Source organism: Hemitrygon akajei, chromosome 30 (genome assembly GCF_048418815.1).
Source record: "Hemitrygon akajei chromosome 30, sHemAka1.3, whole genome shotgun sequence".
NCBI lineage: Eukaryota > Metazoa > Chordata > Chondrichthyes > Myliobatiformes > Dasyatidae > Hemitrygon > Hemitrygon akajei.
In genome coordinates, this window is record NC_133153.1 from 15,257,537 (window position 1) to 15,277,583 (window position 20,047).

The 20,047-nt window shown below is 39.7% G+C and overlaps 1 protein-coding gene across 7 annotated transcripts in view; it reads left to right on the plus strand.

Moving 5' to 3' along the window:
- The window catches only part of bnc1 (basonuclin zinc finger protein 1), a 291,531-nt gene extending 271,896 nt beyond the window's left edge, over positions 1 to 19,635 (plus strand). For 6 of the 7 annotated variants that reach the window (XM_073033027.1, XM_073033022.1, XM_073033025.1 and 3 more), the window contains 3 exons: positions 8,684 to 10,620; positions 17,761 to 17,850; positions 17,957 to 19,635. In XM_073033027.1, coding sequence (XP_072889128.1) covers positions 8,684 to 10,620; positions 17,761 to 17,850; positions 17,957 to 18,623 — 2,694 coding nt within the window. In that variant the 3' untranslated portion in view covers positions 18,624 to 19,635. The remainder of the gene's footprint in view (positions 1 to 8,683; positions 10,621 to 17,760; positions 17,851 to 17,956) is intronic. The other variant, XM_073033023.1, reaches the window with a different exon arrangement.
- Positions 19,636 to 20,047: the final 412 nt, after the last annotated feature.

Here is a 20,047-nt window from a genome sequence, read left to right on the forward strand (position 1 = left end):
AGCAGCAGTAGACAAGTGGCACCTTGAAACTTCTTAGTCATTCAGTTTTATCACAACAAAACGAATCTTGGTCTGTACTTCTCCTGCCCTTTCCCAAAATCTATTGACTCCCTTATAGTTCAAATATCTGTCAATCTTTATCTCCAATAAATGCAATAACTTATCTTTCATGCTTCTCTGGCATACAGTATTACAAAGATTCATGTTCTAGATATTTATTGCCTATTTATTTCTTCTTATTATTTCTTCTTTTTGTATTTGCACAGTTTGCTCTCTTTCACAGATTAATTGTTTGTCTGTACTGTTGAATGCGGTCTTTCATTGATTCTATTATGTTTCTTGGATTTACTGAGTATGCCCACAAGAAAACTAATCTCAGGGTTGCATATGGTGACATATCTGTGCATTGATAAAATTTACTTTGAACTTTAATTGGAAAAGTTGACTCCTTATTTCCATCTGAAGTGAATGTCCCCCTCTTCAGAAACTTCTGTATTCTGTTCTCGGAATGCTGGATAATCTCAACATCTGCTGTGCCATTTCTCTTTAAATCTTGTATGTTTCATCTCTCCGTCTTCTGAAATCCATTGAGCATAGGCACAATAAACTCAACTTTTGGTTTCATTTCATCACATTTATCTCAGGAATCAGCCCAGTGAATATTCACTGCATTCTATATAAACATAACCTTCCATAAATATAGAAACACAAATTCTACAATGAAATTTCATCGGTCCCTCGATGGATAGGGAAATCAAAATTTCCCTATCTTTATAATCCGGACCCCCACCCCCCCATGCAAATAAGGCCACCTTTCCATTCACCTTCCTCATTACATGTTATACCCACACACTAACATCTTTATGCAAAAAAGACTTGAGGGATTCCAGATTCCTTTTTATCTTAACATTTAGTCGTCCCAGTCCATTTAAACAGTAATTTTCTTCTTCTTGCCAAAGCAGGTAACTTCGTATATTTCCATATTATTAGTCATCCTCCACATTTTGATCTTTTTCTGATATATTAATGTTTATTATAATCAGTTGAGTTCTCAGTACCAATCACTGTGGTTTAGTACAAGCTTATGATTACCAAACTCAAAATGACCCACTCAGCCCAATTCTATATTTCTGCTAGTTTACCTACACCAGTCCCTATCCCTCCCTGCCAATAAATCGCCCTGGTCTGGTGCTCTCTTGTGCAGCAGTCTTTTATGTGGCTCCTTACTGAATGGCTTCTGGAAGCTCAAATAAACTACATTTCCATTTTTCCACCTCGCCTTTTCAAAGGGCTCCAGAGAAATGTGAGAAATTTGATTGATAGATAGATAGATAGATACTTTATTCATCCCCATGGGGAAATTCAACTTTTTTCCAATGTCCCATACACTTGTTGTAGCAAAACTAATTACATACAATACTTAACTCAGTAAAAAAATATGATATACATCTAAATCACTATCTCAAAAAGCATTAATAATAGCTTTTAAAAAGTTCTTAAGTCCTGGCGGTAGAATTGTAAAGCCTAATGGCATTGGGGAATTTTCCTTTTATGAAACTATGTTCATTCTGCTTGCCCTGCTGTAACATTAGCATTTTCTAATTGACATTGTTAATCCAGCTGGCCTCTGATTTCCTGCTTTTTGTCTTCTTTCCCTTGGAGTGGTGCTAGAATTGTGGCTTTCCAATTCTCTGGTTAGGAAGGCAGTGTGGGCTTTGAGGAGAATGAAAAAATACTTCAGGGGCCTATTGACAGGCAAAATGATGGGCAAGGATATGGCCAGTGTAATATAACATGAAAGGTCGGCCGTTGTTGTTGAAAAATTATGTGGAACAGCTAGTGATCGAAAAGTGGTGATATTCTGGGTGATGTGGATGTGTAACGACCCAATGAAGGTTAGCATGTAAAAATAGCAAACTGGTTGGGAAAACAATGATCTTCTGGGTTTTATTGCAAAAGGGTATGAGCACAAGTCTAAGGATGTCTTGCTAGAATTATATAGGGGACAAGGAATTATATGGGGGCCATAAGGAGAAGATGTTTCCAATACTGGGAGAGTCTAGGACCAGAGGGTGGTGAATATGTGGAATTCATTTTTAAAAATGTATTTATTGAGATACAATGTGGAATAGGCCTTTCTGGCCCTTCAAGCCATACTGCCCTGCAATCCCCCGATTTAACCCTAGCCATGGGGTAATTCACAATCATCAATTAACCTACCAACCAGTATGTCTTTGGACTGTGGGAGGAAGTCGGAGCACCCGGAGGAAACCTACATGGTCCCGGGGAGAACATACAAACTCCTAACAGGCTGTGGCGGGAATTGAAACCAGATCGCTGGTACTGTAAAGTGTTGTGCTAACCACTATGCTACTGCAAACTCATTACTACAGATGATTGTGAAGGCGGAGTCATTGGGTATATTAAATGTGAAGATTGATATGTTTTTGATTAGTAAGGGCGTACAAGGTTATGGGGAAAATGCAGGCGAATGGGTTGAGTGGGGAAATAAATGATCAAATGGTAGAGCATACTCAAAGGGCCAGATGGCCTAATTCTGCTCCCATGTCTTAAGGTTTTCCTGTTTTTCTATAAGATGGTTTAGATAATTTTATTATATAGAACCAATAATAGCTGAATGTAAAAAAATTATAAACATGATATTGCTTTCTTAGTTTCTGACGTTTGTAGTTTATAGCATCTTTCCATCTGCTAATTATTATGCATTTAATCTAAAATATATGGACGTTATATTTAAGATTCTTTGCCAAAATGTTGTCGTACTACAAATTGCTTGCATTAATAAGCAACGGGTTTCTGTGAAGGGTTGTGTGTTTTATGGGATACCAGACTGGAAGGGACTGCAAACAAGAGAAGGAAATAAACTACTGAAAATACAGATTGGGGAGCTGGGCCCAAGTGTAGTGAATACAACACAACACATGCAAGTGTGAACCTCAGTGACAGGAAAGTAATAACAATTAAATGCATTGTAAACTCAGAGGGGTTATTCTGCAGGTGGTTTGCATGTGTATATGCGTGGCTGTGTTACCGTGCGTATCATCGTGTGTGTGTGTATTGTCCATTCGCACAAGAACGAGTGTCAGTGTGGGTCTGCGTCCGGGTGCCATGTTACAATTTGCAACTGCCGGACAAGGGAATGAAAGTTTGACTGCAACACCCAATTCGACTCTACAAATAGTATCTATATTTGTGACTTTTCTGCCCATCAAGCCGCTTACGTAATTACAGGTAACCTTAAGCCAGTTTCTTCCTGCAATGTAAGCTAGTCATTCAGGCAGAGAACTACATCCATAAACAGAAAATACCTCATTAGCACAGAAAACGAGCACATTTTCTTTCAAAACAGAAAAGCCAGATATTTAGCTCTAAATTAAAAATTATATGCAATTAAATGTTGAGTGTCATCATCTACTATTGTCCTGGTCAGAAGCTATTAATCTCTGATTGACAGACAAGACTGTTTTCTAATTATACTGTGTGGTTTTCAAGGAGGAAACACTGCTCTCACAGCAGCATAATATTCATATTTCATTCAAAGTGAAGTTTAACATTCGTGCTCTTATGAAAGAGCATATTATCTGTTACATCGTAACCAATATAGTAGGAGATCTCCTGAGAATCTGGATGTGTGCAGTTGTACATATCTTCAGATTCACACTTCTTGTGTTTCTTTGTCCATTTATTCTTTCATGTTCTTTTTTTTTAAATTTGTTTTCACTTAGAACAGCATAAATGCTGTTTGAGCTCATGGAAAGGCTGCTAATAACCAAATAAGACCAAGGAACTAGAAATGATGAAGAAAGGAGAGTTAACTAAGAAACAAAAGTTTTGATCAAGTGCAATCGATCAAACACATCGTTGAACTATTCTTTCATCTCAAAGTTTTACTAGTTGAGAAACATAGCTTTGAAGATAAAGTTTGAAACACATTTTGTTGAAGTATGGGGATGGGGTGAAACACCTTCTAAATAGGGTCAGTGCCAAAGTAATGTACTTGCCTCATAGTTTAGTCTTTGGTCTTAATTGCTGATTGCTACAGTTTAAACTTGCTTGGTGATGTTAAATCAGTGACATTTGTGGTCTGGTAATTTAACGCTCCAGTCATCCACTTCCAGTGATCCTAGCTCTAAACACAGTAGGAGATGCTGGAAACATCTAGAGAGAGCTAGAGGGAAGGGGAGGGAACAAAGGATAATCAAGTTGTATGGAGTGGCCCTGGAGGTGAATCAGACCCAGAGATGGAATCTTTCTCCCCATCCTTAGCCTTAGCCTTATCACCTGCTCCTTCTCTTCCTCATGTTGCCAACTTTGCTCCTGTTGCTGTGGAAATGGCCCCTCATTATCATCGTTTTGGACGTGTGTAATAAGCCACCAATCATCTGATGCCCTCCATTCCCTCCTGCTGGCCTGGCGACCTTTCCTCTTCTTCCTCCTACAGACCAGGATACTGACGAGCAAGCAATCATTTCTCCTGAGAGCTCCTCTAAGGTTAAGAGGCACAACACATACTTTTGTTTGTCAAAATGCCCAGAGAGTTGCATGCAGCAATATGGATAGGAATATTCCACAATGAGGTATTTCAATTTCTTGTTCAAATCTCCATGAGCAAGTTAACCCCATAATGATCTATCCTTGTATCAAATTTCCACTGTTCCCTGGAGAGGTCATAAATGCTTACAGGTTTGTTTGGGTATTCTTGGAATGGAATTAAGGTGATTAAAGTACAAGTCGCATAAGCAAAGGGCTCCATCAAGATTAAGAACAGGGAAGGGTGATGAGATGAGGCAGGGCAGTCTTCCTAAGGAGGTTGGTGAGGGTTCTAGACAAGGGTTATCTGGAGGCAGCACTAGGAGCTATGATTCTGAAGTAAATGGTCACTGAAATGTGGCAACTTCTGCAGGCAGCTCCCCAGTCACAATCCCATAGCTCAGCGGGTAGAGGTGAAAGGAACAATGGTCCTTAGTTTCTTACCAACACACAGAAAGTGCTGGAGGAACTCAGCAGGCCAGGCAGCGTCTAGGGAACAGAGTAAACAGTCGACATTTCGGGCAGCAGCAGCAGGTACTATGTGTACATTTGCTATGTGTACCATAACCATTTATTGGAAAGATGAGCATATCTGACAGGGTTACCAGGAGCTGAAACATAGGCTTCATTGCCTGAAGCACTCCAAGTGCCTGCGGTGCACTTTAAAGTGGGATTCCTCTTTATTGTTTCCTGCTGAATTGTCTATGATCTGGCTATTATTGGAGAACAGCGTTTGCCCACTGTGCAATAACAGCAGGCGGCATATGAAGAGGAGGAGAAACATGGCAAATAACAATATAGATGACAATGGATGTACTGTCAAAGAATGCTTTATGAAACTTTAAGTGAGGCTGAGTGTGTGGTGGAGGCACATGATAAGAATGTTGATTGACAGGTCTGTTGCCAGGTGACCTGTGGAGGTACAGTGCATGAAGCAGCCCATAAATAAAATTGTGCAGTTTCTGGGAGGTGAAATTTGTTGGCATGTACACTGATGAGAGCTTCCTTCAGCACCAGGTCCTGGAGATGATGATCCAAGCACTGACCTTTCTTTGTCTCCTGGCTCCGTCACTGAAGCTCATGGCCAAAGCGCCTCCTGATCCACTCATTATTCCTGTTCCTCCTTTCAGCTACAACCTTTCTAGTGCGGGTTACATTCTGCAGAAAAAGCTCTCCAGCTTTTGTACACTGAAGTTAAACTATGTTATATACTGAAATATTTATCTGAAGGATTTATAATCCATGGATATAAAATTACAGCAGACATGCTGAACACAAATTATGGCTCAGAACCACTTCAACACAGACAACATCAATAATATTTCCAGGATCTTTTGCAGTGAGTGCACTACATAAATGATTGTTGATTGTCAAAGGTTGTGTTGGATGAGGCTGAAGGACTACACACCCCGTGCAGTAGATGGGCAAGGAAACACAGCGATGAGTGGGCTTTCCTATTTAACTCTTGCATTTTGTATAAAGTGTTCAGTTTCACAGTGTAAGGATGACGAAGCTTCGCAGAATTGCTGACACGACTGCAACAGCCCCAGGAAAGGATATCAAAGCCTCAGGAAAGAGTGGCTGCAGTTCCAACCCCCTCCTTACATCCCCCCCCCCGCCGTTTTAGAAGGGATCAGCGAAGAATATTGAATTGCTCAATAGCCTCACTTATCAATTTCTGATAAACAACGAGACCAATGCCACCAGACCCACTCTTAATCTCAATCTAGAATAAACTTCACTTTTTTTTTGTCAATTTCCAAACCCCTTCTTGCAGAAATTTCATTTTTCCCTGTTTCTACCGTGAATTGCCCAAAGACTTAGTATTACCAAGGATCCCACACATCCATTCAGCATCCCTTTTTGAAGTTCCGCCATCAGGCAGGAGACTCGGATGCATAAAAACAAGAATGGTCATGATAGCAATCAGCTTTTTCCCTCTGGCCGTTAGGCTTCTGAACTCCCTGCCGCATGGTGTTCGGTGTCACTGGAAAATTTGTACTGTACCCTACAATATTTAATTTATACACTTCACTTTTATATCTATGCATAATTCATTTGTAGATTTAATTCTTGCTTTCCTAAGTTATTGTGTGTTAAAAGTGTGTTATCTGTACTACTGTGCTTTACATCCTGGTCCAGAGAAACATTGTCTCATTTGGTGGTATGCATGTACAGTACATAGTTAAATGACAATAAACTTGACTGATTTCCTATTCCCTCAGCCAATTTGATGTGACTAATTATAAAGCTTTCTTCCTTATTTTAAGTTTGCAACCCCCCCCCCCCAACCTCCACCAAATTCTAGCATCCTTCCCTGCCCCACAGTTTGCATGTTCTTAATTATTCAATGCTAGTTTGCTGTGGACTTTTTCTCCCTGCCTGCCCCTATTCCATCTTCAGTGCAGCCCTAGGCCATGATGTGTCTCTACTTTCAACTTCTCTCCTTTGTCCCCTTCTAAATTAGTGTAACTCTGCATCTTCAACAAGCTAACAATGTATATTTGATTTGCAGTTTATTTAAGTATGTGTTGGAAAATTATATCAGTTGTGTTTTGGATGGACTTGATCTATGAGGAATTCTTTCTCATGAGTTTATGTAATGGTGAGACTTTAGGAAATGTTGATGTTAAAAGCTCAAGGTTCTCATGCAAGTACAACAGGCAATTGGGGAGGTTAAAGGCATGTTCTTGGTTATTGCAAGGGGTTTTTGAATACTAGACTAAAAATGCCTTCTGCAATTATATCGGCTTTGGCGAGACTATATATCAAGTATTGTGTACTATTTTTTAATCTTCTTATCTATAAAATGAGAATGTATTTGCTATTGATGGAGTCCAATGTCGATTTATCAGACTGGTTCCGAGGAAGAAATTGTGCACAATTGATATCTTTAGAATTTAGAAGAATGAGATTCTTAGAATGTGCACATTTCATATCTTTTGAGTTTTGAAGATTGAGATTCTTAGAAGTTCGAAGGAATGATTTTTTTTTTGTATTTGCACAGATTGTCTTCTTTTGCACATTGGATGTTTGTCAGTCTTTGTGTGTCATTTTTCTTTGAATCTATTGTATTTCTTTGTTCTACTGTGAATGCCCGCAAGAAAATGAATCTCAGGGCAGCGTATGCTGAAATATGTACTTTAATAATACATTTACTCTGAACTTTGAGGTGACTTCAATGCAGCATATAGTATATATTTTTAAATAACCTCAAAAAAAGATGTGGGAAGGATGCTTTTCCTGGCTAAGAAGTTCAGAGACTCAAAATAGTAGGACTGAATTGAGGAGAAGTATTTTAATTGAGAAAGTGGGAATTCTCTACCCTGGATGGGTCTGGAACTTCAGTCATTAATTCTATTCAGAACAGAGATCGACAGATTATCAATGCAATTGAAGGAAATAAGACTAGGACACAAAAAAAGACCGTAAGACACAGGAGCAGAATTAGACAATTCAGCGCATCAAGTAAATGGTATTTGCGGTTGCAAATCCCAACCCTAATGAAATATCATGGTGTTGGATGGAATGTAACTGCTTCTTGTTCTTCTCCAATAAAATCATATTTCACTTCTTTTCCATTTGACCACTCCCCATTGCTGTAGCTTTGAAGAAAGCCTAAGACTAGTGCACTAATGATCATAGAAGGAACAGATAGAGATACAATAAAAGTGTGATACAACTGACTTGATTGTGCCTTTGCCTTGTTTTTTCCAGCTTTGCTCTGTAGCATGAATAAAGACTGAAAGGATGCCATCTAACTGAAACAAAACTTGCTTTCTATACGATATGCAAAACTTTTGGATCAATTGTCATTTAGCATGTTTGAAAACTGGCTAATCTGTCTGTTTATATAAAAAGGGGCCATCGTCTTCTGCAACTGCTATAATGATTACATTCTTTTAAGAGTTCCTACTGATGATTGAGAATAAGACTGAATGCCAACATGTATTAGGGAAAAAGTCTGCAGTATTTGAATATGACCCTTTCACTCCCCGCGTTTCCCATCACCAGAGTACATTTGGAAATTTAACAAGCATGAAAACCTAAAACTATGTTTAGCAAGTTAATAATTAAGTAATTCATATTTAAGTTGTGAGAGATTTAATTCACACTAATTTTTGTGCCGTAGGATGCCTCAGGAAAAGTACTTGATCGGTGGAATATGATGACATACGATGAAGAAATGGTGTCTCTGCATCAGTTCCTTCGTTTCGGAGAAACAAAGTCCATCGTTGAACTTATGGCAATTCAAGAAAAGGAAGGAAATGCCATTGTTGTTCCATCCTCCAAGAGTAACTCTGATATCAGAGCATTTATAGAAAGTAGCAATCAAACTCGAAATCCCAGTCTGTCCACGCATTCGGAAAAAGTAAATCCAAGCAGTATTCATCACTTCGAGAAAATTGTCAACAACCTGGCTTTTATGCTGCCCTTCCAATTTTTTAATCCTATTCCAATGCCTCTGTTAGGGACCTCTCCCAGTAGCTTCCTCCTTGATCAACTTCAAGAGAAGGCAAGGGAAACCAAGCAAGAAATTCCAATTCCCATCAGCAAGAGTTTTCTGACAAGTCCTGGTGCTGACTCATATCATAGTGCTGAAGAAAGTAGTCAGAATTCCCAAGATAGGATCAACCTAGACGTAAAAAATGACTCCACCAATGACTCTAGCATTGTGACATCCCCGTCACTAAGTGTTACACCCAACCCAGAGCTTGAGCAAGCACAACAGCCCTCTCATACCACCAGGGTCAAGTCTATGGAAAAGTCAGGCAGTCTAACTACCAAGGGGCGCGTTTACTGCAGTGCGTGTGAGAAGACCTTTTACGACAAAGGCACGTTGAAGATTCATTACAACGCCGTTCACCTGAAAATTAAACATAAGTGCACTGTTGAGGGTTGTAATATGGTTTTCAGTTCTCTGCGAAGTCGCAATCGCCACAGTTCAAACCCCAATCCCAGGCTTCATATGCCAACCATGAAAAACAATCGGGACAAGGATCTGAGAAATTGCTCTTTGTCCACGGTTATCCAAGTCAATGATAAAAGGCTTGATACCAGCAACTGCTCTGGCTCTGATACCCATTCTCTCGCAGGATTTGATAACCCCCTTGCAGAGTCAAATGTTCAGAGTAATGCTCAGATCAGCATAGCGAACCCAGGGCACAGTGCAGCCTTTCAGAACCTGAAGACGGTCCAGCCAGTTTTCCCCTTCTATCGCAGTCTGGTCACACCGACAGAACTCACTATTCCACAAGCAGTGCTCCCATCTTTACCAAATGCAGCTCCTTCATTCCAAGAGCATTTTACAGCAAGAGAGCCAATTGCAGATCCTGCGCCAAAAAAGAAGTCCCGAAAATCTAGCATGCCTGTCAAAATTGAGAAGGAAACGATGGAGGAACTGGAAGATTCTGAGAGTGGAGTTTCTAACTGTGATATGGCTGCACAATTTAGAAGTGATAAGTTCAAGAGCATGAAATATGACTTGGAAAATACAGAAAGTGGTGCAAGTTATTTGTCTGACATGGAGGAACAGGACCCCAAAGTACGACGACAAGACGAGATGGCCACGGATGCCCGAGCAAATTCCAATGGAAAATCAGGCAGTGATCCTCACCACTTGGAGAATGGCGATGCTTACGTGAAAGCCAAAACTGTAATAATTTCATCCTTTGGGGACGAGCAAAGGGAGGGTGAAACGGACATTGGCAAGAATTTGTTACCCAAATCCGAAGGTTGGTTGCAGGCAGACGTGCTGATGAACAGTTATAAAGAAGTGCAACACAGTCTGATCAATGGAGACTTCGGCAGGGCTTTAATACAGCAGAGGGCCAGATCACTGTGCTTTGACAGCCCAGCGGTGAATGGCTGCACATGTCCACAGCCAGATGCCGATAAGGGAGATAATCAGGGTACTTCTAATCCTAACTATTGCTTTGTCTGCAAGAAGGTGTTTAAAAGTTCTTACAGTGTTAAATTGCATTACAAAAATGTGCATCTAAAGGAGATGCACATGTGCACAGTTGGAGGTTGTAACGCAGCTTTCCCTTCAAGGCGCAGTAGGGACAGGTCAGTGCAAAGTTGCTTTTTGTCTTGTTTTTACAACCTGATGGCAGTTGGTTCGATAATGTACCGATTCACTTCACCTTGTGTTCTCAAACTGGCCCTCACATTTGCATGTTTTGAAAACCTTTTGCCTGGATTTTCCTTGGCAAACGCCCGATGTGTCTGGCACAGTTACAGAAAGCAGAGTTGTGCCTGAGACGGTGCTGCTGGAATTTTGGCCGTCCCACCTGCATTGGCCTGAGGGATCCTGAAGCACAGCTGTGCGGTCTGCGGGAGCGGGCTGCAAATAAAATACTTGAGGGAGAGATCAGCCCTTTAAGCAGCTTACCTGCAATTTTGTCTTCTAATTGTTACATTAAAACAAAACTTGCCAAATAGCTTTCACATGTGAAGTGTAGGGCTTTACATTATATTGTCTTAAAATGAAAATAACGACACAATTTAAATTATTAGTGAGATCGTTTTTAAGTTGATTTCAGGATTCCCTGTTATTCTATTGAATGTTTTCAATGCATAGGTAAACCTGGAGCTGGTTAGTGATAGCAGCACAAGTTTAGAAACAGTCAGTGTTTTTGTCACTGGAGAGAAAATCAGAGCATTGAGAGAACTCTTGCACTGCATGTCCCTGTCAGTTACCCACCTGAAACAGATCACAGTGATTCTGAATTGAACAACGATCTCCTGCCTGAGATACCAAAAGGATCCCATCACCTGGGGGAGAGTGTTCCAGGATAAATTCATGTCTTCAAAACAGGAGACGTGTGTGGCTGACAACGTTTGGACTCTTGGTGACAAAGTTGCATTTTTTTTTTCTCTTTCTGCCACTAGTTAGACACCCACACATACATAAGGAGATCCAAGTGTGCAAATTGTTATTTAGATGGTATTTAAATGCTTTCCAGTCGCTCACTCTGGATACTGCTGAGATTAAGTTATTTTGACATTCTAGCCACTGAAAGAGGTTAGGCTGATAGCATTCCATCATCAGTTTTGTCATGATGATTATTTTAAATGGACTGGCAACACTAAGATACATCAAGAAATAATTACTTTATTTCCCCTTTTCAGAAGGACATTTATTTGTTGATCGCAACATCACATTATTGCCATACTACAATATTCCATAATTCACATGATTTACAGTTCCAAATTATAACACAGTCACCTCTATCCAGAATGTACTTGGGACCCTGTGGCACCCACGGCTCCCAAAAATCCTGCATTGTACTCGTGGATATCTTGTGCTTCTTCTCCAGGGACTCTCAGACACAGGTGTAAGCCCAGAAGATAGCTCATTTGGATTCTCAGACACCGCTGCCTGCTGTGTTGTAGCTGACACAGTCAGACATATTCTGTTACCTTCTTGCCTTTATACACCTGGAGAATTAATCAGTCTTTTTAACATTATTCCACTAGCACCAGGCCTGATGCAATCCATATATATTATCTATGGGTTCCCTCATTTATTAAAGTCCCTAAGTGCTTCTCAGACCAAGCAACTAAATCAATCAAAAGAACAGTCTGGTGGATAGAATATCGGAAGATGTTTGAGGTTTGTGAAAATACTCATAAGTTGGTGCAGAACCAAATGATTTTAGCAGTGATGCAGTTTTATTGGAGAAAGACATGATTGCCCATGAAAAAGGCAAAGAGAAAGAGATTGCACAGAAGCCAGTACGGATATTAATAAACACAAAGTACACTGCAGATGCTGGGGTCAAAGCAACACATACAACAAGCTCGAGGAACTCAGCAGGTCGGGCAGCATCCGTGGAAACGAGCAGTTAACGTTTCCATGGATGCTGCCCAACCTGCTGAGTTCCTCCAGCTTCCAGTATGGAGATTACTGGATGAGAGGTAGATTACTGTTGGTTTGGAGGAGGTTACAAACGTAGGGTCATTAAACCATCGGCCAATTAAAATGCAACAAGGCGCTTGAAATTACTGTGGTAGATGGAGAGACAGCTTAGGTCAGTAAGAACGAAAGTGGGGAGTGTAGTTGAGAATCAGCTAGGAACAGATTAGGTACTTAGAGAAAAGAGAGGATGCGAGTTGGCCAGAATATTTGAATCATTGGATTTTGTGTTGTAACTGGCATAGATGAGCATTTTGACAGTCAAGGGAGAGCCAATAAAATGAAGACTGTCCTTCTGATGAAAAATATATTAGAATAGCAGGACAAATTTGGCTTAAGTAGGACATCAAAGTTATACCATACTTTTACAACCAAGATAGTGACTATTAAAGAGGTATAGAATTAATAGCATGAGTAATCAAACACATTATCCCTTCTTCCTTAGCAGCAGTTTGATGATCCGTAATAAGTCTGGCAACGCAGAAACAGTGGACAGATTAAACAACTAGTGTTACTAAGTAGTCATCAGGATGTAGCAGGTGACACTTCATCTTTGGATTATGTTAGCAGGAGGCAGCATGCTGATAGAAAGGAGAACCAATTTCTGGGTGCTTCATGACTAATCCAACTATGGAAAAGTTAGATTTCATGAAGAAATTAAAACCAAGAAAAGGAATTATTATGAAGAGGGTATGGTGTACATCCAAGGGTTTAGAAAGGTGACAAGGATTCATCATTTATCACATTCACAAAGATATATCATTAATAACTTTGATTTGTTACAGTGCCTAGTTGAGCTGAGTCCTAATTGGAGAGAATTAAGCAGCGGAGAATAACAGTTTTGACAATAACGTCTTTAATGACTTTGGAAAGAGGTTGAGGATGGATTTTTGAGGAGAATATTAATGGCATGAGAGGTTAATACAACTGTGACAGTATCATATGGCATGAAGGCCTTGAAGAGAATTTGGTCAGCAGGTTAGTTGTGCATGGGCTGGGTTGGAAAGTGAAGCCTAGGAAAGAAATTTATTTGTTGGGCCGAGAAGCAATGAATTGATTACCTCCATCCTGGTGGATAAGTCTCAAGTCATATTTTCATAGTAGTTGAGCTGGGGAGTTGGGACATATGAGATATTTGCTTTTCCTTCATTGCAGTTTACCTTTTACATTCTACATTGACCCAGGGTAAAGAACCTCTTTGATGGTAAGAGCAGACCCAGTAGTACTCAATTTACTTTCGGACAGCTCTGTCGGTGGATAGCTAAACCAATTAGCACTCAGAATACAGATTCACTCAAGTCTGGGAGCTCTTGAGGAAACAAAAAGGAATCCTTTGCCTGTGGGATCTACATGAAGTTGAAGCACGTTTACAGCACAAAAACTGATCATTCACATGAACTGGTCTGTGCTGATGAGTGTACTCAACTCCTCTTCCCAAGACTCCTTGTAAAACCCTGTCTGCATATCTCTTCCTTTCCCCTTTGTATAGATGTCTGGATATTTATTGATTATGACCGGAATAGGATCAGGTAGAAGCATCACAGTACAGGTGAGGCTATGGTTAAGCAGATGAACAGTTGCAGAAACACAAGGGCAAATGGAATACCAACAACAGTTAGATATTTAAAAGTCTATCTGTAACACTGAATTCTCTAGACTGTACAGTCAAAATTTGGTGTGTGGAAAAAAGAGGTAAAAAATAACTGCTGAAAAGTGATACAAAGGTATTCAGAGCCATTCAGCAGTCGTGCCAGTGGCTGACTCTGAGGGAAAGCAGGCGACAGCTGTATAGGGATCACATCTGGAGTATTGCATGCAATTCTGGTCACTTGACTCCAACTGTCTGTAGGGACAGTGCAGAGAAGATTTTTCAGTATGGCCCGTGATGATCTCTTCCAGATGCACTGGAAGATTAGACTGGAGAAACCGGGATTATTCTGCATAGAGCAAAGAAAACTGAGAGGATGTGCATTAGATTATGATTGTTTCCGCTTTCTTTTCGTTAAGTGTAAGGAAAATGGCTAAAGGACCAGTGGGCACATATTTAAAATCTTGGGGAAAATACAAGCTTATGAGATATTTTTCCATTTCAGAGTAGGGGGCATCTAGAATTCACTGTCTGTAAGGATGTTGGAAACAGAATCAATGAGTATTTTGGTTGGAACAGGTACCCAAGAGAACCATATAGAATGAGTGAGGGAATGGGACTGATTAGATTGTTAGACCAGGAGCTGATGCGAACCTGATTCGACAAATGGCTTCTTTCTGTGTGGCACCAACTCTTATGACTCTGTGTCATGGTTGACAGTAAAGTCAGTGGAGTGCTTTGAAAATAGCGAAGTGTGTTTTCATCAAGAGAAAGATTCAAGGAGGATAGTGAATTCAGCAGAGGGATGGAAAAGATGGGTTCAATTGGGGAGTTATCCAATTGAGACTGGAGTTCATAGTGTGGACCAGGGGATGGTGAAAGCAGTGATTTTGAAGGAGAGATGTGAGGCATGCAGCAAGATGCATTAGCACACTGTAAACGGCATATTGTTAACCTCGGCAGAATTGATAATTAGGTTCAAATCTCATAAAGACATTAGAAAATTTCAGTTAGAATAGTTTTTAAACAATTTGATTATAAAAACAGCTGTTATAATTGGAGTTATCAGTTTGTTACAAGATGCCACAAGTTCACAGATGGTCTTTCAGAGAGAAATCCACCAGGTTTACCCAGCCTGTTCTGTACAGTATGTAACTGCAGTCCCAGCCCAATGCAGTAATACTTACTTGCCTCCTGAAGTAAACCATTCAGTTGTTTAAAGTCACCACCAGCGGTTGCAGAAAAGGACTCCCCACTACTGGTATCACAAGCACTACCACTTCACAAATACAACCACGGGTATATAATAAACTCTGGCCTTAGAATGGTGTGGAGATTTCTCTATAAGGCCAAGGTGTGATCAAATGAAGTGGTCACATATTTTGAGCATTCTGGTGATACATGGGTAATCAGGTATGAAGATGTCAGCACTGGTCAGGGTGCCATTTTAGTCAGTAAGATAGAGAGTGCAGTAGTCTCTTAGTCATATGTATGCCTGCACACATATTATCAGAGGTTAATACAGCAGGACCCTGGAATTGAATGGTTGATTTCCCCATTTCCAATTCTCACAATGGAGCAGTGGCTATTTGCGTTTTCCTTACTGTTGCTCTTTAAACAAAATCCAGTACTTACTACAGACCTAAATTTAGATCATGCATTTCATTTTTATCTTATTCTTGGGTCATCCTAAATTAATTTTGATTACAAATTATGTGTGTAATCAATTAATCTTTTGAAAATTCAGTTGCAATAAACCAATTATCACCCAGCATTTTACTTGCATATCAGATGACCTTGCCACATTTGGGAGAGGGTAGAAAGTGTTTAGTTTTTTTTTAAGAACAAGAGATTGCAGAATCAGTTGGACTGTGTGAAAGGTTGTGTAACTCCAGGGAGACGACTCGTAGCTCAGGACTGACCCCTGCAGGAGATGATCATAATCACGGGTTTGTTGCCCATATTTGCTAGCCGCGCAGTTCACGTATCACAGGACAGAGGTCATCCTAATGGTGAGGTCATGTGCCAGTAGCCCAGCCATGACCTAAAACTGCTCGGAGTGGTTTGCAATTAAACCTTCCTTTGTGTATAGAGGTGACAAACAGATCTTTAGTACAAAAGAGGCTTAAAATAAAATGCAGAAGAATGGATGGAAGCAGTCCAGTTTAGTCAGAACACCCATTTCCATGAACCTTTCACTCACTTGATCCTCAGCATTGGGATCACCTCCCTGTTTCCAAACACTACTAAAGCAGAATTGCAGGAATGCCTCCTCCCCCACTGATGGCAGAATGCAAGATCTGTGTTCAGGCACAGCACACACACACACACACAGGGCTTTTATTTTTTATTTAGAGATACAACACAGAATAGGCCCTTCCAACCCTTCAAGCTGCACTGCCTCGCAACCCCCAACAACCCTGATTTAACTCTAAACAAAACACAGGACAATTTACAATGACCAATTAATCTACTTTGGACTGTGACAGGAAACCCAAGGACATGGAGAAAACATGCGCATTCTACATGAGGATGCACAGGTATTCTTTGCAGAGGATGCTGGGATTGAACTCTGACCTCTGCCCCAAGCTATAATACCGCGGTGCCCACCATTTAACTACACTTCACATCATTTCTTCGTAGCATTCACCAATCTAGCTGCTGGACAGCCAAAGTTTATTTCACTGTTCAAGACACAAACACCATTTTAACTCTACAGTTTTTGCCAAGCCGTCTTTTGCTGGACCTTCTCTGATTCTCCCAACCCTGTGATGCTTCCCATCTTGCTTCCATCCCCCAGGAGTCCCTTTCACCTCCCAGCCTTGCAAAAACCTACTGGCTCTCCCATGGGAAGCAGAAACAGAAATCACTCAGAACTTCAAAACACACATTCCATTTGCAAGTTCCAACAAAACTCGGATTCCTCTCCAGTAGTGCTGTCTTTCCCTAGGTACAATCTCCTCTGCAAACAATACCTACTAATCCTTCATCTCCAAGTTGCAATAAACCCACCCATATCACAACAATGCATTTCCTTTGATTGGAGTATGCTTTTGCTATTATGTTATATTTCACTGCCGCTCTATGCACTGTTGTAAAACTTAAGACATTTTGTCTGCAGTACTGAGCTACAAAAAGGGATAAAAGCTAAATTCAAATCTATGGGATGATTACTCTTTACAATTTCCATGAGCAAATTAACAAATAGCTCATTCTTCAATCAGCTATAAAAATCCCCATTTCCTCTGTGCTGATACTGGCAATCCCAAACCATTCTGCAAAATTTCCTTGGAAGATTGTTAAACTTCGATAGACGAAGGTCTCTTTCTAAATGGAATGTTCATAATCCTAATGGAATGACATGTCACTTATTATAGGTTGGAATTCTATAAAAATGCACATTAATTAGCATAGTGCTGGCAAAATCTACTTGTATATGTATCTGGTTTTTGTCTGTATCCGTTATATTTCAGATGCTGTGTTGTCATAATTTTGTGTCACATCTCTCTAAAAAAAAGCTTACCTAATCTTTATTGACCTGAATAAAGATTGAAGCCTCCAATTATCCTGAAGATTGCTGAGTAAATGTATTTGCTAGCCTTTTGAAAGATAAGGAAGGTTATTTGTAGTGTGGCAGAGTATAATGTGGCAAGGTATAATATAAAGTGATATGCCCTTCAACTTCTGACATTTACCACAGGAGATCCAACAGTCAAATTAACACAAACTATAAAGAAATACTTGGATATGGAAATTACAGAAATAAAATAAGTTTGCAGAATATTTGCAGGTAACTTTGCACCTTTTTGATGCATCATAAAATGCTACCAGTGGAATCTTAATTCAGTTCTGGACCGTAGACTCACTTGTTTGTTGTCTTTTTTTGTTTTCTTTAGACATAGTGCGAACATCAATCTTCATCACAAACTTCTGACTAAAGGATCACATGAATCCCAGAAAGACTTCTTCAACAGTACTGCTTTGTCAAAGGAACTTTGTGAAGATCTTCTGGTGAGAACCCAAATGGAACAGAGTCCAGTTATACTGAGAGGGAAGAACAGAAATGACCATTTTGGGTTTTCTATCCTCGCCACCCAGGAGCCACCCAGTGAGGCCCAAGGAGGGGACAGTTTTTATAATGAGACTGTGTTGGATCTGAGCACCACATCTAGTGTCAAGTCCGGAAGCAGCATCCATTCATGGGATTCAGACGGTGGGAGTGAAGAAGGCGTTCCTGTAAATAGTGATGAGGGTTTTGAGCAGGCTGATATGATGATGAAAGATAAGTTGTACCAACTTTCTGCTGTGGTCGAGGAGCCAATTGACTGTTTGTTACAGTCCTCTTCTGCTAACTCACCCATCATGTGCAACATTTGCCAGAAGATGTATAGTAACAAAGGGACCTTCAGGGCTCATTACAAAACCGTGCACCTTCGTCAGTTGCACAAGTGTAAGGTGCTTGGTTGCAACACCATGTTCTCTTCAGTTCGGAGTCGAAATCGACACAGTCAGAATCCTAATTTGCACAAAGACATGTTCTACAGTTCCAACGAGAATCACTGAACTTCTAACTTTTTTTGGGATGATGGATTCTGAAGTTAGTATTAATTTGTCTTTCTCAAATCTGTTGCAGTGATGGAAGGTGAATTTCAAACTCTTTCAGAAAACTGCCAAGACTTTGTATTGCTTAGTGATATTGGCATGTTTTGCTCCCTTCTGGTTCTCAAGAGTAATGGAATGCAGTTTTCCAACATTCCTGTTTTATAGGTGATGAAGATAGGAATCAAATGGACACCGTTGTCCCCGGACAATATTTTATGAATTAGATTTTTTTTATAGCATGAAAGGTTCTTTGTTGCAATTCTTTGATTATCTGGATCAAAAGGCACTTTTGATACTAGCTTTTGGCTTGCGCTCTGTTTGACTAAAGATGCCTTTTCATGTGCACTTATGCCATCTTTTTCACATTCCAGTTTCTTAGTGTATGGATAGATAAATGAGGCATAAAGACACAATAAGATATTTTAATTTTCAAACACCCGCACCCTAGGTCATTCAACAACTCTGATTCCAAGTGCTATTGTCACAGTTTTCCTGAAATCTGTGAATGTAATACCCAAAAACGTGCAAAAAAAAAGAAGCATTTTATTAAGCTTCCTTTGTTTTTAATGTTTCTTCCATTTCATTTGAATGCTTTTAGGTAAGTGAAGGATCAGAAAGTATTCTGGAGTGAGAACAGTGTATTTCAGGTTGTTGTAAGGCTTTTTGGACTTAATGAAAATTAACATTATAATGTGTTTTGCTGGTTGGTTTCTTAGTGCTTTAAGTTATTCCATAGCATTGTGAATGTTAAAACATTTTGCTTTTGTGATATGTAATGATATTTGCTATTGGGCTATCTTAATGCTCACAAGAAGCTTAAAAATCACAGCTTGCCAAAGATGTATCCAATGTGATAATCTGTAAATAAATCCAACAAGTAATATTCTTGAACAACAAATTCTGCTTAAAATAATGAACATTTTTTGTTAATTACAAATATTCCTTTGCAAGATTAAACATGATTTTAAAAATGTATCGTATTTCCATTTAATATATGTAAATGTATTGCATTCAATTACTCAAATTTAGGTTTTCCTTTTTATAAGCATTAATTTGACAGGGCATTTTGTCTTAATAATTTGTTTCTGACTCTATTATTTTGCACAGATGCTTCATTGTACTAAAGTATTCTTTGAGGGAAGAAATAAGGTCCAGTCCCATTCAAGAAACTTGGCACAAACCTAGTCTGACACCTTAATGTCATACTCGGAGAGTACTGTATTAGGATGAAATACTGCATTCCACAGATTGTAGAACGAAGCGTCGCAACAATCAAATTAGAACAGGGAAGTTCTCCTGTTATCTTGATCTGTATTTAATACTCGAAAAACAAAGTGTATAATCTATACTGAGGGATCTTGGGGTCCAAGTCTATAACTCCCTAA